A 24,452-nucleotide genomic window follows, 5' to 3' on the forward strand; every position below is an offset into this window, starting at 1 on the left:
ATCTAGCTAGATAGAAAAAATCAATACAGCATAGTATCATCTCGGCCACCAAGTATCGATTTTTTCAAATCAATTGCTAATATGAACTGATGTCTATGATAAAGGAAAAATAAAATCAATCATTCGTCCAGTGATATCAGCGGAGGTGACGGTCATAGAGCAGGAAAAAGTTAGTACAACAAACATGGCAGGAGCACCAGAGGAAGGACACCAGGAATGCAAGCAGGGCAAACCTATTTTTCTTTGACATTAAAGAGATTCTCAGAGAACAAACGTTGGAAATAATACAAAGAAAGTTCCAACCATACACATCATTAAAAATATAAAGGTTTGCATTAGAAATTACCCCAAATTGGAAGTATTTACATTATATTTTACATCCATTTGGCACATCTTGCATATGCGTATCCAGCTTGTATTGATAACGGCACCAAATATCCAAAATAAGAGACTGGTCCCATAAGGAGCTGTCAAGAAATGGTGCATGCCTATATATAACAACCGATCTCTGGTTTATATAAATCAATATTGTAAATAAAATAATGAAAATTGATATGAATTGGAGAATTGATTTTTTGAACCCAGTCGTACGCTCAACTGGGAGGAGACCCAGGAATCACTAGAGGGATTGTACATCTCATCTGGCCTGGGAATGCCTTGGAATCCCCAGGAAGAGCTGGAAATGTTGCTGGGGAGAGAGATGTCTGGGTTGACTTGCTTAGCCTGATGCCACTGAAACCCAGCCCCAGAAAAGCAGAAAAAAATGGATGGATGGATGGAAAGTTTATTTATTGTAATTGCAGAAAAACAATGAAACATTTGGAGCATCTCTTTAAGCAGCTCATCATAACATAAAAACAATAAAAGATACAGAAATGCTTTTATTTAGAAAGAATACAGGGAAGTTTAGTTAGATTGAAGATTGCACAGAAAAAGGAGCTTGTTATGGATTGAAAAGGAAAATAAGGGAACAGTAAAAAGTGCAGTGTTTGACATCACAAGTGGCAGATGACTTTTGAATGAACAGAAAAACATTTTGCACACTGGAGGGCTCCAAAAATTCAATTGTTTATTGCACCAAAGTAGTGATGTTTCCAGCACTACTGCTCTGCATCAGACTAAAGTGTCAAATGCATAGCACCTCTAACCTGACACGCCAGATGGATTTGTTTCACATATCCATCTGGAAAACCTCCGATAGACAGCGTTTGGGAAAGGGCAGAGCCTTTGTAAAAAAAAAAAACTCAGAGGGTGATTGGATGAAGTGTCGTTGTAGCCACTACCGAGGTGTGCGTGCGCCACTACTGAGGAATAAACTCCATAGAAAACTGCATAACGCGAACCATGGTGACTTTGTTGTTTTTGAAAAGAAAACAACTCACTGCTGTTCTTCTTTTGACAAAGAAATATCACCAAGTTCTGATAAAACTGGAGCTTTAGCCGCATCCACGCTAATCTCTTCCGCCACAATTGCACCAGCCTCTTGTCACTGCCTGCTTACGTCGGGACTCTGCTGCGCCGAAAGTACTGCCCCTCAACACTGATTGTCCCTGTCACTTTCTAACTGGCCCCAAACTGTTCATACGGGAGCTTTGCAAGATGGATTTGCCAGTGAGAAACATGTAAACGTGCATATCCATCTGCTTTGCAAGGTTATAGCGCCTCATTATATACAGGTGAAGGTAATTACATGAACAGCCATATGATCAATGATCAACCAATAAGTCATCATATGAGCAAGTTTTAAAAATAACATGTCAACATACAACCCAGTAAATGTGATATATAAATATAATTTAAAATGTTCAAGATACTCTGCTTAAATGTTAGCATCATTGTTGAGATGTTAAATTGTAACAATCAGTGCACACATCGTATAGGTCTGTAACACATGACAGTGAAGCTGATGACTTATGACTTATTCACTGAGCAGCACGTTTTTAAAGGGAAATGAGACATTGAGGAGCAGAGGTGTACTTATTTTACAAGTGCACCAATTAGCTATATATTTTTTCACACATGCTATACCAGTATGCTCCTAACAACTGGGGTGGACTAATGCGCAGGCAGGCCAAGGCTGCAGGGGCCCCACATGTGCAAGGCTTTCCGGACTGGTAGTATATTTGATATTTTAAAGTTATTTCAGAGGATTAAAATGGTATTGAGCCATATTGGTCCATAAGAAACATTTCAATAAGCACCTAATTGGTTAGATATAATGGGTCACATGTAGCCTGCCAATTCAGCAGCTGGCCTTCTGTGCCCATTTTCATAAAGTCAGTTTGGTTTTCAACACATCATCACTCTCATAGTGTAACAGTCTCAGAGAAAGTAAATGTGAACACTAAAAGCCATTACCAGCTTACAGATGCACTTTAGCCAGCTTTATTCCTTTAGCATTGCTCTTTTTACTAAAAACTGCTTAAATAAATATATATGTATAAATATGTGTTGCCATGCAACATACCTATCACGATTTTATGTACAAAGTTAGCGAGGGGTGCATAACCACTGTAATCCACCACTGACTTGTCAGGGAGTCTGAAGTTCTAAAACACTTGGAAATTAGTAACTACTAGAGCTATAGCCACAGTGTTGGTTTACATCAGGATAGTAAAGCATGATGACCCTATGACAGTAACCATTAACTGGAGCTGCTGTTTAGCTACTGACAAGTTTATTTGGCCAACATTGTAGTCTTGAATTAATAAAAAATTGTATTAATCAATGCAAGCTGAGGATTTAAATCGTTTGGTTGACAAATCACGCACATCCCTGAATGAAATAGTAGTAAAAAAATGAAAAATGTGGGCTATGAAAACATGTACATTTTTATACATTTTTCTAATTTAGTCGTGCATTTTTTTGTTACTGCAGCCGAAAAATATCCTTACATAACTGCTCCATTTACTGTCATAACAGTTCCTTGATTAGCAGACAGTCCCAGCCCCATGCATGCAGCACACCAGGAGAACCTGCACCTGGGTTTTGACCCCCCCTGACCCACTGATTAGTTCCTCCACTTCCAGACACACTATTTGGTAGCTCAGACTCATGACATTAACATGCAGATCTCAGTGGATAACAATGCCAGGCCTCACAATCAACAAATTATTAACTTCCCCCTGAGCTCCTCTAGCACACGCCAGCTCCACATGTGGAAAAAAGTTCTCATGCATGCCGCAAAACATTAGACCACCTCCATGCTGTGAAGTCAGTGATTGATTACAGTGTCAAAGAGCTGCACATTTCTCACTCAGATCAGCCAGTCTTTTGAGAAACCTATTGAAATAAAGCATTTGTAAAAAGAGTTGGACTTGGGGAAGCATGTTCGTGATATTAACAGTGCTGGCATGAATGTGACATTGCTCTTCCAGTTTTTAAATCCAACCAGGAACAGGTGGTGTCTGTCTCCTCCTAACAACAGGAATCAGCTAAGGTACCATGGAAATGCTGAAGCACTGGAAAAGTGTTGTCTGCCATGGTTAAAGCATATTATTTTGGAGACGCTGATCTAACGGTGGCTGTAGACATTCATCTTTATACTTTATGTATAAATTAAATAAATAAACTAAACTAACTAACTAACTTTATGTGAGTTGTGACATCTATAACCCATGCAGATACTCATGGACTGTCTTTACAAAATATGACATCTTTGCAAGGCTTCCAAAGTTCAGGCAAGTCTATGGTTATATTTCAAGCATACCTTTTCATGGAAATGCAGGAAAAAACAGGTCTATTTGTGGAACCTTTTTCCACATTTCACCTCTTCCCCTACAGCAAGATTGCTCCCAGTACTTCAGGCTATCTTTCCACATCATTTAGCATATGATTAGTGTGTTTGCATAGCCAGTCTAAAAGATTGTCTCGGCTTTAGCTGTACTAGAGGCAGGACTGTACACCTTAACCTGCTGCAGCCTCTTGTACTCTTATGTACAGCCCTTTGTTGACTTTTCAGACTTTACATCCAAAAACCATGTCCAGGTATGAGACTGAAAAGTAGAGCATGATGATCCTGTATTTATCAGAATATTTCTCAATATGTGATCAAGTAAAAACATAGTGTGAAGTTTAACTTAATTTTTCCCTTTTCATCCTCTGTTTATGCCTTCTTTTCATACTGATTAATACGAGCTATTCGATGTGTAAATTTACTCTTTGGAAGAGGAAAGTGTTTATATTTTAATGCTCATATGTAACTAAACTTCAAAGTGTACTTTCAACATTTGTTAGTTCATTTTGCCTGTATGTTAATTTAGGTATTCAGCACACTTTCCAAGTAAATTGACTTTGCCACCTCATGTTGAACACCTGTAAAAGGCTGGGGTGTCATCATCATGCATGGTACAAAAGAATCTAACATGAAAAACAACAACAATCCACCAAAAAAAATGAGCAAAGTTATTTCAAACAGTGATCACTGTACAGAACCCATCGAAACACTTTACCCAATGGCATGATGGGAAAAGTCCATCTTAAATCAATCAACACTCTACAGAGTTGGGCTAGCACTGATGGATCAACGCTTTCAAATAAATCCACCACTGAAGACTGCTTAGCTCAGAATGGAGTCAGAATTACACTTTTGGGGTAAAAAAACAACACTGAAATGTTTAACACTGAATTATCAACACTCCAATATTTTGCTATTTATGTTAAGTCAACAATTCAGAAAGGCAGCCATTAGTGATTAAGTGAGTAGTTGACTGATTAGCTGACAGCTAGTGCTTGGAGAAAGCCCTTTTATGTTAACTTTGCAAAGCAGATTTCTGTGTTTCTCACTGGCGAATCCATCTTGCAAAGCTCTCATCTGAGCAGTTTGGGACCGGTTAGAAAGTGACAGGACCAATCAGCGTCGAGGGGCAGTACTTGACGTAAGCAAGCAGCGACAAGAGGCCAGTACAATTATGGCAGAAGAGATTAGCTTGGATAGGGGTGCATGATAACTATCGGGCTGGTGCAGGATAACTATCGGGCCGATAAGTATAACTAACAAAATCAGACTGACAGTCTCCTGATCCATCGCTACTTTCATAGATGTATACCTACCTGCTCTGTTTGATGTGGTTTCATTCAGTCTGATTGACGTTAGGAACAGAAGTTTAGCCACAGACCACCATGGACTTTACATTCTTAACCTATTTCTGATATGACTTATATCAGTGCATATTTTTAATCTTTATGTAAAACATCAGCTCGCTTTAATTCTGGCTTAAGCAGAAAAAAAAACAGACCCCCAAATATCTCCATTTGTTAAGCATAAAAGCAAAGCAAATAAACTTCTTTTGTTAAATCAACAATTGAAAAAAAAAATCTGTTGTTATCAGTTATCGGCCATCAGGAGTAGGAAATTATTGGTTATCTGTATGGGTTAAAAAAAACTTATCGTGCATCACTAAACGTGGATGCTGCTAAAGTGTCTGTTTTATCAGAACTTGATGTAATTTCTCTCTTAAAAGAAGAACAAAGAACAGCAGTGAGTTGTTTTCTTTTCAAAAATGACAAAAAGTGTGTCCTGACATGTCTATAGTTGCTGTGGTTCGCGTTATGCAGTTCTGTATAGAGTTTGGTCCTCAGTAGCGGGGCACACACACCTTGGTAGCGGCTACGACATCATGTGTATCGATGCTCAGACTGGCCTGTAAGGGTGCGACAGACAGAACGTCCATCCATTCACCCTCAGAGTTTTTTTGCTCCAAAAGCTCTGCCCTTTTCCAAACGCTGTCTATCGGAGGTTTTCCAGATGGATGTGTGAAACACATCCATCTGGCGTGTCAGGTTACCATAATGTACCATCAGGCCAGACTTCAGTGTTGGAAAAAAACAAAATATATACTTTTGTTTTTTAAAGAAGCATTAATCTTTGATCCGGGATACAGTGGAAGTTTTCTTTGAATGCCCCAAAACCGCACCCACTCGTGGGAAAGACTCACCCACTGTTAAAAACTTTTACTATGTGACTATGAAGGGTTCATCTGGCTGCTCTACTGGACCTGTCCAGCCATACATTCTTAAGCCACTTGAACCAGAATCAGACTCTAAAGTTACCTAAAAACACTGATTTCAGTATTTATAGGGATTCTTACTACTATAATTGGCAGTGTGTCTGTCTTTGATGATTTGCACACTACATCGTTGTTCCAATTGTCCTTGACATCTCTTAGAAGACTTCTTGGGTGTACTGGTTCTTAACTGGTGCCAATGTAAAATTCTTAGATATTTACATATTTTTAAAAAAAAATCAGAAAATGTTACACTGAGTCATCATTATGGTACTTCTGCTGCATCCTATTTACCTTGGAGTTCAGATGTCAGAGCCGGGAATGATGTCACGCTTGAGACTAATGCGTTCCGTTTGAAATGAGCTTGTTTGAATAAACAGACTGAGCTTTTCTTAAGACTTTGACTTTCACAGAAGATGCACTTGGGAAATAAGACATCACTAACAAAATTGCAGACTGAAACATTAAAACTTGCAGTAACATCGGTCCATTTGCAAATAATGTATCATGAAAAAGACAGTCCATGTCATAAGCAAATGTGTATATGTTGTGTTGAATCAGCTTAATTCTGATATCAAGTACACCCAGAGAAGATCATTTTACCAACCAAATGAAGACACCTGTTGGACAAACTGTTCTGTTTTCACGATCAAACGTAAGAGAATTGTTGGAATTGTAGGAGGCTTACACCAAAAGAAGCAGGTCATGAACCAGGGCAACACCATCAAGAGTTACATGATTCATAGGAAAGAAGACCATTACTCCTAATAGTCCCTAAAAAGTATGAGTATGAGTAGTTCTGCAGGCTGCTGTGCAGACTTATCCTGTTCATCTGAGGTTTTAGAGGGGTATTGATGGGAACTTTTGCTCTTCTCTGACAGTCTACCAGCCACACCTGTCCTGTACACTGTCTGCTGCTCTCTGAAGGCTCTTGATTCTCACCAAACATATCTGTTGCATCCTCTGGTGATTTTAGCAAGACAATGATTAATTAACTAAAGCTTGAATGTTTAACCTGTCACCCTTCCCATGACTTGTCTCTCTACTGTAATATAACCATTGTTAGGGTGACTAATTGTTGGCCTTTCTTTCAGTTGAATACAGGACACAGGAGATATTTAGAAAAGTGTGTAGAAAAGCTAATGAAACCCCGCTGACCAGCAGCCAAATTTGAAAACTAAAGTCAGCTGCATGAATTATTTCTTTGGAAAGTATTTATTTATTACAGTACACACAAGCCAGACCACCTCCTTTGCTCTGTATCCAGTGTTTTAGTCTATTTTTTTCACTCTGCTCTGGGTGGCCCGTCCTGGTGATGGTGGCTCCTTGTTCATCCAAGGCTGTGTGTAACAATCCGTGTTAAGGTTAACCTAAATTATCTTCGCCGGGCTAGAAATGACTGTTTCCAAAAGAAAAAGCAGTCACAAAAGCAAATTTAGAAACTCGGCAAAGTGATGTTGTTGAAGTCTCTGTTATGGAATCTGTTGAAATGTTGAGCTTCTAATAAGCCCTGGATGAAACACAGGCATGGTGTGGATGCTACGTGAGAAACTGTGGAAAGCCGCACACCTTGCCAACCTACGTCACGCCATACCACCTACATGCTCAAGTTTCCTCAAGTTTGAAAGTTTGTAATTATCTTTTTAACTGTAAACCACATAAAACTGAACTTCCCGTTAAAAACCTTCCACTGACACTGCATCAGTTGCTCTGAGATTGGTGCATGGTGGGTGTGGGTGCTATTTAACCTGCTGAGAGCAAAGTAGTATGAAAAGAGTTTTTCAGAACGATTATTTTCACTTTCAACAGTTAATGTTCGAATTTTGGTTGAATTCAAGATCTTATAAACAACTACAAAATAGTTAAGGGTTCATTCTGTATCGGCTGTCTAAATACTGATCTACAAATGTATCAGAGATATGATATTTAAATTTGGCCAGTATGATACGATACGATACAATACGATACATTATGGTATGGGATGTTACGGTGCTGTACAGTATGGTACGATACAATACAATCTGATACAATACGTATGATACTGTACGATATGTAATGGTATAGTACAATACGGTACTGTATGATATCCTTTGACTTTTCTTGATGTCCAACATCTTCCTGCTGTCTTTTTTGCCTTTGGCCAATGACCTTTTGTTCACATTACTACCATTCATGTAATTGGTGCCACTCTGAGGAGTCATAAATAAGTGATGCAGTGAGTCAAAGTGAGAGAGAAATGTGTTAAGAGGGACATTTTTTAAATTTTAATATCAAGACTTTGCACCTGTGATTCAATAACTGTTTAACATAAATCAAGATGAGAATTTAGTACTGCCTTGATATTTTGTGACTTATACTTATGTACCATTGTATGACTTAATCAGTAATCAAATATTTACTATATGATATATTATCATTATGATTGGTCATGTATTCTTATCATATGGTATTGTATCATATTGTATAGTGCATCTATTTAAATCTGATTTATCAATTATCACCAGTAAAAGCATTAGAAGCTCTCATTCTTTGGTAGAATTCTATTTTTTCTACCTCTGTCTTACTAGCAATATTGTTTTATCTGTTTTATTGTATTTTTATTTCATTTTGTTTTTAAAGAGTCCAAGTTCAGTCTTATGCATAGATGTTGCCATTTGATGCATTGTATCAGAATGAGCATAAAGCTAATTCATGTCAGTCTCTTTGAAGGCCACAATTAAAACATCACAGAAAAAAATACACTATGACACACATAACTTAGTAGCACAAAGCTCTACATCCTAGACATGCCTAGGTCCAAGCAACTGCTCAGCTCAGGGAGCCTTCAGCTACAGCCGTGGTTTGGCAGTAGGCTTCTGCAAGCATGTAAACAGTTGCTGCCAGTGAAGAGATTAGCATGGATACAGCTAATCACTTCACTGACCACCATTTATATTATCAAGTGCCATCATTTTCCAATTCAACATGTTTCCAGTTTTGGATTTTTTTTTTTAAAAATTCAACTTTATTCATAAACAAAATCTAGCAGTTACATTCATGAAATAACCACACTGCAAGATATCAACCCCTTTAGGAGCAGTTACACAAATGCTGGCTTGCTTTAGCTTCATTAGCTTTAGCCAAAGCTAACATAGCTAAGCTGGATATGTAATTAATGTTACTACGTAAGCTTTAGCAATAATACCTTTAGTAAACATTGCTAAAGTTAACGTAGCTATGTAACTTACGTAGCTGCTTTGTGAGTTTAACTTTAGGACTGTTAGCTGTGTGGCTATGTTAGCTATGTAGCTACATTATCTACATAGCTTAAGCAGCTAACAGAACTACATAAGCTGCATTTGCTGCACAAAAATGTTTTCATGGAGGTTTTTTCTTCACTTAATGTTTTGTAATCAGATTTTTCAGGTCAGAATTTAAAATTTTGACTTTTGGTATCCTAACAGTTGCCTTAACCCTAACCCTGACCCTAAACGGAGATTAAATCAAATTTTATTTAGAATGTTTTAGCATGAACTTTCATTCAGACAGAGATCTCAAGCATCTTAAGTGGTCTGTAAGAGGGGCTGTCAGAGATGTATGGTCTGCAGCCAGACCCCTCTGCAACATTTCTTTGTTAAAAAAATACCAACAAATAGTCACACTGAAAGCCTTTCTTCATGGAAAAGATGTTTTAGCTCTTCTACTGGCCAGCTTCAGCGAGAGTTTGATCTACCAACTGGCTCCACTGATAGTGAAGAATTATGCCTGACAACAGCTGCTTGTCGAGCTCATGTAGTGAAGTTCACCCTCAGAGCTATTTATTTATTTTGATGATTATTTTTTGAAGGTTCTGCTTTTCCCAGACACCTTCTATGGGGTGTTGCTCATATTGATGTGAAACATATCTAGTATTATGGATAGTGAAACAGTCTCTCTGGCATATCATGTGACAGTCTAGGTGCCTTTTAATCAAACACTGATGAAAAATGGAAAACAATTTAGACGAATCTCAGCTGTCTAACAAAGTCATACCTCCCTTTCCTGTTATTTCCTTCCCAGGAAAGCCTGTACGTCGCCTTAATCATCATCAACTCCTCCATCACCCTGTCCACTGGGTGTCTCCTGGCTCTTATTATAGCTTTCCATTATAAAGACATCAGGGTGAGTATGTTTGCCTTTTCTCCTTGTTTCCAACAGTTCAGTTATTGTGATGTGAGAGTTTTTGTTGATTTTAAGCATGTTGCCTGCCATATTCAGTGCGTATCCAATTTATGCAGCATTGTTTGTTGTTAATTTAGCTTGTTTAAACTGAGTAATTTTTTGGGAATATTTCATGAAGGAGCTCTCGGTCCACTGATGATAGCCTCAACACTGATCATCTCTGTTGTATTTGCTCTCTGCTTTAAAAAGACTTGGATGAAAACCTCAAGTATGAACAGTGTTGCAGCGTCAATATTTTTCCAAACCTCATGGCTGACTTTCGCTGTTTGGTAATTCAGTGAAAGGAAACAGAGTAAACACTCTTTTACTTACACACAGCATGCTTATTCAATAAAGCGCCAGTCAAACAACAAATACACTCGACTACTTTCATCCCATCTTTGTCTGTTTTCAGTCAGACCGCTGGGTTTATACTCTCACCTTCAGTGTTTTCAGTTTAGTTGGAAGTCACGTGTGTGTGTGTGTGTGTATGGGTGTGTGGTTGTAGGAGTGTGTGTGATACGGATCGGGTTCAGGCAAGTGTGAAGAAGAGATAAGGAGTTAAGGGTGGAGGCCCAAACACATACAGTGTTTTTGCTTTAGTTTTTTTAATGTCAAAAGTCAAGTACACTACAATGAATCAACTCAAACCTAGATCAGTGAGGAAGAAGGTCTGAGAATATTGTTTTTTTACTTTAGATATAGTGATCTTGTCCCTTCTTCTTGCAAAGCATTTCTTTTATCAAAGCAAGGTGTTTCTAGATCAGTGTTTTCTAAGCGGGGGTCCTAACCCCTCCAGGGTGTCACAAAGGGGATGCTATTGGGGTCAGAGAGAGTTGAGGGCCTGGGCTGCAAACTATATATCTCTGACAGTAAAGTTTACAGAATTTTCATCTGAGATGCTCTCTCTCAGAAGGGAAATACATGTTAAAACTTTAAAAATAAAATTGGATTAAACTTCCAATTAGGGTTAAGGTAACGGTTAGGACACCAAAAGTGAAAAGGTAAAATCCTAACCAGCAAAACCTGATTGCAAAACGTTAAAAAAGGTCAAGTAAATGGTCTGCTTACAAGAAGAAAGCTCCTCCTCCAGGAAAACATTCTAACGCAGAAAACGTAGCTTATGTAGCTGCATAAGCTATGTAGACAATGTAGCCACATAGTTTACGGAGCTACGGAGCTGACATAGCTGCGTAAGTTACATAGATAGCTAGGTAGGTAGCTAACTAGCTAACTGAGCTATGTAGCTCACAGAGCTAAAGCTAAGCTAATGAAGCAGCTAAGTAAACTATGTATTTGTTATCTACATAGCTAAGTTAGCTTTAGATACATTTGCTTAAGCTCACACTAAATCTAACTTAGCTACGTTAAATATAGCTAAGTTAATTACATAGCTACCATAGCTATGTTAGCTTTAGCTGAAGCTAATGATGCTAAAACGAGCCACTATTCTTGTAACTACTTCTATACATAATTTAATCCTGGATTAGACCCCTGACCTCTTTCTCTATTTTGTATATGAAATTATGCTTAGTCTGCTTGCAATGTGGTTATTTCATCGATGTAACTATCAGACCTTGTTTATAATAATAATAACTTTATTTGTATAGCACTTTTAAAAACTTGGGTTTACAAAGTGCTTTGACATGTGTAGAAGCAAACAGAAGAACAAAGCAACAAACCCAAATAAAGGACAAAGAAGACAGAACAAATGACACCTGACAACATCAGCAAAATCCAAAACAATTAAAGAATTTAACCAAAACATGATCGAGATAATAATTCATCAGCATCAAAATACATCAAACCCAGATGTCATGTGATGCCATGCAAACTAAGGCATGTCAGACAACGATCAGAGTGCCAACATCATGCGATACTACACAACTAAGACATTGTGGACCTCGTCAGGATGCAGGCAGGACACAGACATCAAGTACCATAAAAACAATAAAACTGAGTTGGAACCCAGGCAATGCAGAAACCCAGCTGCACAGGCTGAGACCGAGAGGACAAAAATTTAAGACATGAGAGGCTAAAAGAAAAACAAAGAGTCGTAAATCAAAAACAAGAGCTAAACAATAGAGGTCAGTAAAATGTAAATAAAGAGGGGAAGAAATAGATAAATAAAGCAGAATAAAACAAGCTCTAAAATGGTAAAGCAGTAAAATTGGCAAATATCATTGCAAATAAAAGGGAAGTGACAACGAGATAAAAGCAATAAAGTGAGGAAAACAGTAGTGGTTAAAAAAGCCAAGGGGCGAGGAATTAAAATGAGGTTGGCAGGTAGTAAAGGTGATTAAAAGATGGAGAGGAAATGAAATATGATTAGAAACTGAAATGAGGTCGAAAAAGATTTGAGAAGATAAAAACCCAATATGAAGAGGACGACATCACATAAAAGCAAGTCTATAAAGATGAATTTTAAGAAGTGCCTTAAAAGATGTCAGTGATCCTGCATGCCATATCTCCTCGTGCAGGTCGTTCAAAAGTCGAGGGGCTCTGATGGAGAAGGCTCCATCACCTTTAGATTTGAGTCTCGACTTCGGAATGACCAGGAAGCCCCCGCCCAAGGATCTAAGGCTGCGGGTTGGCTCATAGGGGGTTAAAAGTTCTTGTATGTAGATTGGGGCCAGACTTTTCAGCAATTTAAAAGTAATGAGTAAAATCTTAAAATCAATTCTAAAGCTGACGGGAAGCCAAATATAAAGATGCTAAAAGGGGGGTGATGTGATGTCGTCTGTTAAAACCAGTGAGAAGCCTCGCTGCTTCATTATGTACTGCTTGGAGGTGAGAGAGTGATTTATGGGAGATACCAGAGAGGAGTGAATTACAATAATCTGGAAAAGATGAAAGCGTGAATGAGTTTTTCCAGGTCCTGTTGAGTCAGTATTGTTTTTTATTTTGGAGATGGTACATAATTGATAGAAGCAAGATTAAACAACTGATTTTATGTGATGATTGAATGAGAGATTGTTGTCAAATAGCACACCTAAATTTCTGCCAGTGGGTTTGATGTTTGTTGCTGCTAGGGGACCAAGGGGGCTGTTGATGGAGGGGGAGTAGTGGGGATGGAACAATAAAATTTCAGAATTTGAGTTTTTAAGTTGCAAAAGTTCTGTGCCATCCAACAGTTTACATATTTTAAACAGTCTGTAACAGCAGCTAGGCTTCTCGGGTCCTCAGAGGCAGGTATTTCTGTGTGTAGTCTGCATAGCAGTGAAAGGAGACTTTGTAATTCTCGATTATTTGACCAAGGGGCAGCATATAAATAGAAAATGAAACAGGGCCTAAAACCGAACCTTGCGATACACCACAGGTAAGAATAGAGGTAGAGGAGGAGTGATTACCTATGGTTACCACAAAGGCTCGCTCTAAAAGAATAAAACCAGCTAAGAGCAGTGTCCCTGATGCCCACCCAGTCTCTAAGACGTTCTATTAAAATGTTGTGATCAATGGTATCAAAAGCTGCACTGAGATCTAAAAGAATTAAAATGGCTCCCTCCCCTCTCTCAGCCGCTAAAAACAAATCATTGGTCACCTTGAGGTGGGCCATCTTAGTGCTGTGACCTGCTCTAAAACCAGACTGGAATTTCTCAAAGAGGTTATTGTGAGACATAAAGATAAAAGCTGTGTAGAAACCACCTTTTCTAAAACTTTGGATAAAAATTGTTTTTGAAATAGGCCTAAAATGATTAAATCAGAGGGGTCAAGGTTGGTTTCTTTAAAAGAGGTTGGACCACTGCATGTTTAAAAATAGAGGGAACTACACCTTCTGCCAAAGAACTATTAATTACTGATAAAATACCTGGCCCAACCATGCTAAAAACCTCTTTGAGAAATTTGGTGGGAATAAAGTCAAGGCTGCTCATAGCTGTTTTCATGTGGGATAAAATTTCAGCTAAAAAGGGCAAGGACACATGCTCAAAACTACTAAAATAAAAAATCTCTCTACCTGGAATGGTTGTTTGTGAATGGTTGGATTTTTCTGATTCTTGGGGGAATTTTTGTTAGAAAATCCTGAGAAAGTGTATTTTGCAGAATATGTGACCTTTAGTAATAGAATAATAACTAATAAAACTGGAGCCATGAAGAGATGTGCAGTCTTTGTATTTCAGATTTATTAATACCTCAGGGAAAGAGGATTTATCCTTTTCACCAGAAAAATGTCCACATCCTCACAAAGATGATTTCCAGGTGGTTTACATTTCCATAACATGAAGATGTGCCTGAACTTTTACTTTTACTTCCATCAGATTTTTTATTCTTTTCTTTTCCCTCCTCATAATCTGTGTCTGTCCTCTGTCCTCCAGCTGTTCATCATTGATCATAACCAGGTGGACTGGCGAATAGCCATGACCAGCCACAGGATTCTCGTGATCATTCTGGAGCTGTTGGTCTGTGTCATCCATCCTGTTGGCTCATTCCGGGAGATCGGACGTAATGCCACTTCGTCCCCCCCTCGGCTTTGTGTTTCCAATGAGCCCGGGGCAGGCATGATGGACGGTGACTTGCTTTTATCAGTGCTGATGTTCTTGCGCTTTTACCTGGTGCACAGAGCCATCCTGCTGCACAGCAAAGTCCTGCTGAGTGCCTCCTACAGGAGCATCGGTTCCCTCAACAACATCAACTTCACATTCCGCTTTGTTCTCAAAGTACTGATGAATGAATATCCTGCACGCACGCTGCTGGTGTTCATCCTTTTCTTCTGGCTTTGTGCGTCCTGGATGCTTACTCTCTGTGAGAGGTAAGAGAGACGCTGCAATGATTCTGAAGCTATGGTTTTATTAGTCACAATATGCAAGTTTTCAACAATAGCATTGTGTATTTCTTTTATCCACACTGCAATTACTGCATAATGTTCTCAAAAACTAGATCCCTTCATTTCATTCAGTTGGCAAAGACTCAGAGTTGCTTGGAGTGTTCTTTTGGTTTCATGGTAGCCAGGAATACTGATTAACCAGTGACTGGACCTTCCAGACATGTCTTATACAACAGTCACTTGACTTTGAGACTGACTGGACCTCTGTTGAATTAGATCACTCACTTTAAAGGGGGAGAATATTTATGCAGTTGCTAATTAACCTTACATAGTTTTGTTTAATTGACAATGCTTTGTAGAAATCTGTTTCCACTTTGACATTAAAGAGGGTTTTGTTGTTGTGGTTATTATTTTTTTGTCAAAAAGCCAAATTATAATAACCATGACTGATTTATAAAAACGAATTAAAGGGTAAAACATCCAAGGGGGTGAAAACTTTGTATGTAGCACTGTACACTGACATAGCAGAGGGAGCAATATAGGGTTAAATGTCTTGCCCAAGGACACATCAACATGTGCCTGCAGAAACTAGGGGATGAACCCCTGACCTTTCAGTTGAGGGATGACAGACCCCTCTGAGTGACCGTCTCTACATTCCCTATCACACACATATGAACATTGGGAGTACAAGTTTAACATTCCTCCGGAAATCTTGATGGTCAATTTGACTTTCCTGATCAGAATGGAATGAAACAACTGCAATAATAATCATGATTTTGTGTTTAGTTACTCTAACTAAATTGCTTTTTGACGCCTGCCAACTAAACGTCAGTGTTATCCTCTACACTTTGTTTAAACAGCGTGAGGTCATTTGTTCATTTGAACTCTAATGGGAGGTTTTTCCTTCACATGTTCCAGTCTTGTATGTTTTTACTTGTCAGGAGTAATAAAAAGGCTTTTTACTGAATGTTGATAAGACCAACAAACCTTTCAACACTTGATTGTTATACACCAGCATTTTTAAACATCACTTCATTTTTTAATCCAGATGACAGATGAGCACTTACACACTGTGTGGTTTCTGCTGTGTGTGCACATGCTTTATGATGTTTTAGCTTCTGTACTTCAGACATCATCACTGATAATACTGTTGATTCAAAGATCACTCCCTTATCAAACTCAGGAGTTAGTTTGTGAACAGGAAGTGGATGTTTCATTCTTTGTAAAGGTCCATAATCTGGTAAACTATGTCACACTCAAACTGATGGGTGAGGAAACTGTTCAATGCTGTAGCAAATGCTCATTTTGTTTCTTTACTTTTTACTGATGGATTTGTTTTGGATTATTTTTTAAAGATTTTTTTTTTACCAAAAGTTTCACCACTAACTTTGTTTTAACTGTAGTTTTAATTGTAGTGTGACTTGGAGAGCCTCTGAGCTAGTGTTCATTGACTCATATTGACATGCAGAAGTTGAGATAGTTATCTGTTCTTTCAATGTGTAGATAGGCTTGAGAAACATGACAGTGCTGAATAATGAATTTCCCAATGGTGTGTAATCATAAACAAGACTTTCTTTTTTTTTTTTTTTTTTTTTTTTTTGCTATAAAGGAACAGGTAGCACCTTATTTTAGTGGGCCCTAATTACCTACTAATTTAATAGTGATAAGAGGCCATTTTCAGTGATTGCTCAAGAATAAGGTGGTAATTACCTAGTAATAAGTTGGCATTTTACAAGTTATAGTGCAGAAATATGGTAATATTAAAGAAGTGTTTACCTAGTAATAAGGTATTAGTTATAAAGTAACTCTTTGTAATATTGTGGCAATTCTCTGGTAATTAGGTGAAATTTTACCCTTATCATAAAACTCTAACCCTTAACCCTTCCCTTATCCTAACCCTAACCCCCCTAAACCTAAAGATTACTTGACAATTATTCAGGAAGGACTTGCTTTAATATAGTGGGCCAAAATAAAGAATTGACCAGGGAATTATCAAGCAACGTATATTGAAAATTATTGTCTTATTTCTAAGAAATTACTTTGTATTAAATACCACCTAATTCCCAGAGAACTGCAGCAATATTACAAGGGTTAGGGTTAGGGTAAAATACCACCACATCACATGGATATTTTTAGGGAGTGAGTCCCAGAGGGAAGTGGTGGCTACTTGATAATTTATACATTATTAATCAGTAAATACTGCCCTAATATTACAGAATCATGAGTCAGGGCGCAGGTGGCCTAGTGGTTTAAGGCACGTATGTACACAGTTGGTCCAGGTTTGAATCTGGCCTGTGGCACTTTCCCGCATGCCTCTCCCCAGCTCTCCCCTTTCCCTGTTTCCGATTCCGTCCACTGTCCTCCTCTGTCAGTGGAGGCATAAAAAGCCCAAAAATAAATCTTGAAAAAAATGATAGAATCATTACTCGGTGAAATGCCAACTTATAACTATGTAATTATCACCTTATTCTTAAGAAATTGCAAGATAATTACCACTTATTAAAATAAACTGACTAGGTATGTTAGGCTACTAAAACAAAGTGCTACTGAGGAACATGTGTAGAATTTTGGCAATGTAATGGCTAAATTAATTAAAAATGACTATGGGCTTTATATTTTAGTTGAATACTTACATTGCCTTAAATATTTTCAAAAGTTTTTAGAGCCAGAGAAATTCTTTACTTTGATGTTTGAAACAGGATGTGTCTTGTTGTGAAGACTGCAATGATAAACACATGTTGGGAAACAGCGATTCTGTTGCAGTATATCATTCATGTTTTGTGCTGCTTACTTGTAATGGACCACCGTTGTTTTCTGCCATCAGTCACAAGTTCTGTTCCCTGTAACACATACCCCAATGCAAAGTCTTTACTCTCAAGGAGGAGTAAGGGCGGGTAAACATGGGCTACAGTGCCATCCGGGCAGGTAGTAGGGTTGCTACAAACCCTTTGTCCCTTGCCCCTTGTCATTACATCAGTGTAATTTCAAAAACATATCCAACAGTGGGCAAAATTTCAGCTTTTAATAGGAAATGAAGATTGAGCTGGTATCAACAACCCATTTTTGTTTAACATCACCCATAAACATGTTTGCATCTATGTTGCATTCTGGTTGTATGTGAAAACCAGATGTTGGGTTGAAATCAACCTCCATCACTGGAAAGATGTTTTGTTTATCTTTATATTAGATTAGTAGTAGAAAGACTCAACTCATAACCGAAAGTATGTATAGTTAACATGTCATCTGCCCTGAAATTAAGTAGCCCTGGCTATAACCTCTAGTCACCTGATTATGCACCAAATATCAATTATTGGAATTTGTGGGAGTGCATTTATTTCAAACAGTCTCAGTCCTTGTTTCTTCTTTTGCAGGGGGACACAAGAAATGACCAGCAACATGAACACAGCATTGTGGCTCATAGCCATCACTTTTCTAACAGTAGGCTATGGGGATGTGGCGCCCAAAACCAGCTGTGGAAAGGCTGTGTGTCTCTTCACTGGAGTCATGGTAAGGTTGGGTGGGTTGCCAAGGGAATGCAATAACATGCAGATGATGTTATTCTATCTCTAATGCTGTTTGTTAGAATTAAAAAAAAAAACAAGCAACTGTCCTTATAAAAGAGGTGTATAAAATACACTCAAATCACATTACAACATTATACGTACAAATATATAACTTTAGTTGAACCACTGCAACATCTCCCCCTAGCCACAGAGAAGTAAAATAAGGCCACTAACACTCAGTCTTAGTTTCACATTTCACTTTTTGAAAGACTCAGTTCATAAGTCAACAGTAACCTGCACATCATGTTATCAAAAATATCACTTTTTACTGTCCCATTATGTTTTTTAAGCCCAAAAAGTTCATTTTTATTTTTTGCCTTTCTTTATCTACAGCTATTACTTGTTTGCCTCTTTCTACCAATTTTTGCCACTGTTAAACTGACTTTCACCATTTTACTGCCATTTTTTGAATTTCTTAACCCATTTCTAAAGCTTTTTGCCGTGTTTGTCTCTTTCAACCCATTTTTGCCACTTTTTAACCGATTTTCGCAACTTTTAACTGCTTTTCATCATTTCTCTGCCCATTTTGCATTTCTTAACCCATTTCTGAAGCTATTATCCCATGTTTGCCTCGCTGTAACCACTTTATACCACTTTACATCTGCCAATTTCTGCCATATTAACCTTTTAGTACATTTTTGTCTTTTTTCTTCCTTTTTGCAAGTATTCCATTATTTACCCCTTAAAGTTATTTCAGTTTCTTTTACTTTATTCTCTTGCACCCTGACATTTGTGAAGATCATGGCTTGGCATTACTATCCACAATGTTTTAGTCAATGGGCCCATCCACATTGTTTACATTAGCAATTCTACTTTAAGAAAGGGGCTTTACATTTTGAAAAATGGCTATATCGTACTACAACATAATGAAATAAAAATAAAATATAATTAAATTGTGTTTCTTTGATAAGAGTGGTAAAAATCAAGTCAAATATAGAATATGGTTATCACAGCTAGTTTTTATCCAGTGCATCATGATGTTTATGAAACACAATAAGAATGTTTAGGCTTTCTCATTGTTTGTTAATTGCTTGGTTTTTATATCAGAAATTAATTTTATTACTTTAATTTTGTTTTCTCCATTGTTTCAGTAGGTTTACTTTCGCGTTACTTTTTTCTCCCGATTTTTCTTCCCTTATTGATCTTCTCTTGTCTTTTCCCTTTCTTTATTTTGATATGAGGACTTCCTGTTATTCCATTTTACCCCCCTCCACTGCCAAAATTTAAACTGCTCTTTATTGTTGTGTTTTATTGTTATGCCATGCTGCTGCTCTTTTGTGTTTGGTGTTGTTCCATATTATCCTCTCTGGTTTGTTTTAGTCCCTGCTGTTTCTGTTTTGCTCCACTGCAGAAACTCTTCCTCACCATATTTTCCTATTTAGTCTTCCCATTTCATACTGGGTTACTTCAGTTTGGTTTGTTTCACCCCTGTTATATTCCAGCCTGTTCCATTAGTTACCTTGGACACATTTCACCCTCTTTGCCCGGCTGCACACCCTCGCTGTGCTGACAGACACGAATGCCTTCATTTCCTTGTGTGTGTGAGTGTGATTTAGATCTCAGCATTAAATTAATGGACGGGGCTCCCTTCTGCAGGTCCTTTGGCTGTACCAGGCACTAACACAAAAAGAGCCAAGGAAGGGGGATGTCAGGGCGCTGTGCAGCCCATGCAGAACATCTGTATGCAGAGTCAGCCACTGCTGAAAAGGATAAAACTGATTTTAAAAAAACTTTGAACAAAGGATATAATGATCTTTGTAACAAATTATTTGAATGACTTCTAAATATTTCAGTTGACTCCTTACTATGAAGAAAAGCCTAATGAACAAAATAAATGGATCAAAGGTCTTTACAGAAAAATTAATTGAAGCATCTCATTACATTGGTGAAGTGCTTGGGTTGAAAGACTGTGGGTGGATTCACAACTCCAATAGGGCTGTGCTAACCATTGTCAGAGGGACCGTGAGCCTAAATCTGAGGGAGGATGTTCTGGGGTGGACTGCTAAACAGGATGCATTAGGATTACTCGGAACTATTTCTTGAGTAAACCACTGGGCGGAGTGACACAGTGCAGCAGCCATGTCTGGACTGTAGTTCCGGCTTTGCATTTAACTTTAAAACATCTCCGTCTCGTAATGTTCCATGATTATTTCATAGCGTGGTGAATGTACAGGTCACAACTTGTCCATGAGAGCGTTTTGGACTTGTTGGATTGTGTATTTGATGAGTTTGATGAGGGAAAGACTTTGTTCTTTGAGTCAGGCTCTGGTAGGAGCAGATAACAGTCATCAGCGTGGTCCTGGATGTGGGCACAGCTTTGGTTCAGACACCTCTGTGACAGAGTGGAAAACAATCTCTTTCCCTCTCTCTTTCTCTCCATGTGCTGCTGTGTTTTTATAAGTTTCCCCCTTATAAGGAAAAACTTTCCACCATATCCATTTTTAGGTGGTTTATTGCCTTTGGCACCAGTGCAACAGGAGGGTGTGCCAACCTGTGCCAATGATTTGGAAAAAATAAATTTCCTACTCCCATCAGGGCCGCTCTGGTCTGGGAGCCAGTCACTGGGGCCCTCACACCTGTAGTATGAGCGCTCAGCTCAATTCCAGCCGTTACTCGCTTCACAGCTGTTTTCAGGGAGTGACGACACTGTTTGCATCACATCACTGTGTGTGGATGGATCCATGGAAAGACTTTGTACCTCCCAAGTTTCATAGACGGTGTAATGATAGATGTTTAGTCGCTGTTACAGTCAAGAAGAAATATATCATTTCAAATGGTGGTTTGGGCTTTCTTATGTTGCTGCTTCATCTCACTCTCCTCTTCTTTCTCCTTTTCTAATGCAAGCTAAAATAAGGAACACAGGTAAAAACTGACTTATCTTTCATCATCTTCCATGTTAAAATAAAATCTGTGTGTCTTATAATTCATCTTTTACATGTGGATGGGGATGGGATTCAGTCTGTAGACAGTCATTCAGTGTTTTCTTGTCCAGCAATAGCACACAGCTATTCTTAAAGGAAAGCAGCTCCATAGTCATTTAAATATAACTTTGATTTATTAGACAAAGCCATATGAGGTATCAGGATCAACATTCACTTTTCCCATGAGGGGCGAGACTTGCTCTTGAGAAGTTTAGGCTAAATTCAGTCTCTTAAAGTGAAACATCAGTTTCTCTAGAGTTCTGTCTTTTTTAGGGAGCCAACATGGTCAGGATTGAACTCATGCTTTACAGAAACTTTAGTGAAGGCAGGAAGATGGTTAATATATGGATAATCATCACTTATGTGTGTATTTGTGCTTTGGCTTTAGGGTGTAGCCTGCACAGCCATGCTGGTGGCAGTAGTGAACAAGACATTGGCGTTGAACAAAGGAGAGAAACATGTGCACTTCTTCATGCTGGATATCCAAATCTCCAAGAGGGTGAGAGCAAAATATGTTTTCTTTGATTTATGATTCTAATGATATAAACACTGTTTTTGCATCACTCGTTCTCAAACAGAAATACAACTTAAAGTGGCATGCATGCTATTTTTCTCTTTTTCTTATCCTCTGCACTAAAGACTGGCTTTGCTTCAAAGACACAACAGTTCAAAAAATGTTTTTGAACTTTTTACCACTTTTCCTGTATGCTTTATATTACCGCTAACTCATGTTTCAAACCGTACCGTTATGTTTTTTTAATGTATTTTCCCTTTCATTCACCACTCTGCAGAAATTTGAAACTTGTATAAATGAGGTAATTCCCTTCAATGGAGACTGTTTACTGTTTTCAAAGTTACTGGAACATCACGTGTGTGCTCATGTGTAGGTGCAGACTGATTGAAAAAGTCTGTGTTGCACTGAACAGTATCAGAAATAAATTAACAAAATAAAAGTTAAGTATGATTTGGAAAATACTCAAGCAAAATAGAGTATTTGTAATGAATAGGTTTTTTATTTCTATAAACGACACCTGGCTTTGAGTCATGGTAAAGTATTTGGATGTGGTGAGTTCAAGTTATGATTCTTGCCAAAGAGATGATGATGTACTTTTGAGTATTTGGTTATTTGTAGATGCACCTGTGGCTGCAATCACAGCACTGAGTCTGTGTAGATAGTACACAAAGTACTGTATGCATAGATTTTTGTGTAGGTGTACATACCAAAAACACCCTACAAACAGTTAAAGGTCGTATTTTTTGGGCAGCATCAGTGATTGTCTCCAGTTTTTTTTGTGTGCTTATTCTAGACAAGGTGGAGATCTAAAGTTGTTGTGAGTAAATTGGATGTTTACATCATGAGGCGGGGTTATGAATGGAGCCCAAGCTTGGAAAACCTTTTTTTTTTTTTTTTTTAAAGTGTGCCAACTATTTGATTCTGTTTAACTCTGCAGTGCTTATGTCAATCATCACCAAACTTGATGATGGGGATGATGACACTTTTACTCTGAATAAATTTATGCATCAATTTCTTCACTACTTCACAGCACCCCCTTCTGCTAATTGATCTATTTCTTCCACCTTTGAACATTCTGCCATCACACACCTTTCAACCTGGGCTAATGGTTTTTGATCTGCATATGGACCATCATCAGACCTACAGAAAAACCCTCTTGACATGTGCTGGGGTTCGAGGGCCCTTCAGTGCTGCTTGCAGCCCTAGTTTCTTTTTGTTATTGCACATTAAAGACAGATCATATTTCACAGTGGAAGCCCTTTGGGTATCAAAAGTATCTAATCAGTACTTTGAGTAAACTTTCAATGATTTACTTTTTACTTTTACCTGAGTAGATTTATAGACCAATACTTTACTTCTACTTAAGTACATTTTAACTAGAATATTTTTATTTGAGTACAATAGTCTGATACTTTTCCCACCTCTGCTTATTTGAAAAAAGCCAAAAAGCACCATTTTGGTCTCATCAGACCAAAGAACTTTCTTCAGCTTGGTCATGAAGTCTCCAACATGCCTTTTGTCAAACTTTAGTTGAGTTTTCTTCAACAGTGTCTTTCTCTTTGCCACTCTCCCATAAAGCGTTAACTGGTGAAGAACCCGGGCAACAGTTGTTGTATGCAGAGTCTCTCCCATCTCAGCTACTGAAGCTTGTAACTCCTTCAGAGAAGTCATAAGTGTCTTGGTGGTCTCTCTTACTAGTCTCCTTGCACAATCACTCAGTTTTTGAGGACAGGCGGATCAAGGCAGATTTACACTTGTGCCATATTCCTTCAATTCCATAATGAACTCCAGGTGATGTTCAGTGGCATGGAAAATTTTTGGATCGATCCCCTGACCTTTTCTCTGAGTTGCTTGGACTGTTCTTTTGGTTTCATAGTGCAATGGCAGCCAGGAATACTGGTCAACCAGTAACTACACCTTCCAAACATAAGTATCCTTGTACTACAATCACTTGAGAGACAATCACTGCACTCAGGTGATTCTTATTTCGGTAACTGTGAGATTACTAGCACCAGTTGGCAGGATCTCTGTTGAATTAGGTCAGTCACTTTAAAGGGGTGAATATTTAGTCACTTAATTGACCTTACATAATTTTGTTTAATTGACATTACTCTGTAGAAATCATGAAAGATGTTTTGTCTTAATTTCTTTTGTCAGAAAAAGCCTAATTAAAAAGGTAAAACATCCATCCGATGTACCAGATTTTTAAAAATTTGGAAAACCATAACAAGCATAACATCAGACTAAGCAGTTCAGTCAAGGTTCAGTTAAAACAGAATGCATTAAAACTTTACAAAAGCTATAAAAATGTTAAACGAGGCATCTGTGATACCGAGAAGCTGAACATTTGGAATGTAGTTTTTGCCGTGTTTTTGAGATAATATTTATCTACCAATCAAATAAACTTCCAATCATAAACATTTTATAAACAGTCAACTTCCCGCCCTACTTTCAGAGGTGACTGTCCTGTAGCCAGACAAGTAAGAGAAACACTTGAGCGGATGGAGC

The 24,452-nt window shown here is 38.1% G+C and overlaps 1 protein-coding gene across 2 annotated transcripts in view; it reads left to right on the top strand.

Annotated features, from left to right (window-relative positions):
* Positions 1–24,452, top strand: part of kcnn4 (potassium intermediate/small conductance calcium-activated channel, subfamily N, member 4) — a 36,863-nt gene that overhangs the window by 1,326 nt on the left and 11,085 nt on the right. Inside the window, exons 2-5 of one of the 2 annotated variants that reach the window (XM_041793356.1) lie at positions 10,044–10,145; positions 14,498–14,931; positions 18,318–18,453; positions 21,819–21,929. In XM_041793356.1, the coding sequence (XP_041649290.1) occupies positions 10,044–10,145; positions 14,498–14,931; positions 18,318–18,453; positions 21,819–21,929 (783 nt within the window). The remainder of the gene's footprint in view (positions 1–10,043; positions 10,146–14,497; positions 14,932–18,317; positions 18,454–21,818; positions 21,930–24,452) is intronic. The other variant, XM_041793357.1, reaches the window with a different exon arrangement.

This window comes from Cheilinus undulatus, linkage group 8 (assembly GCF_018320785.1).
Source record: "Cheilinus undulatus linkage group 8, ASM1832078v1, whole genome shotgun sequence".
Lineage (NCBI taxonomy): Eukaryota > Metazoa > Chordata > Actinopteri > Labriformes > Labridae > Cheilinus > Cheilinus undulatus.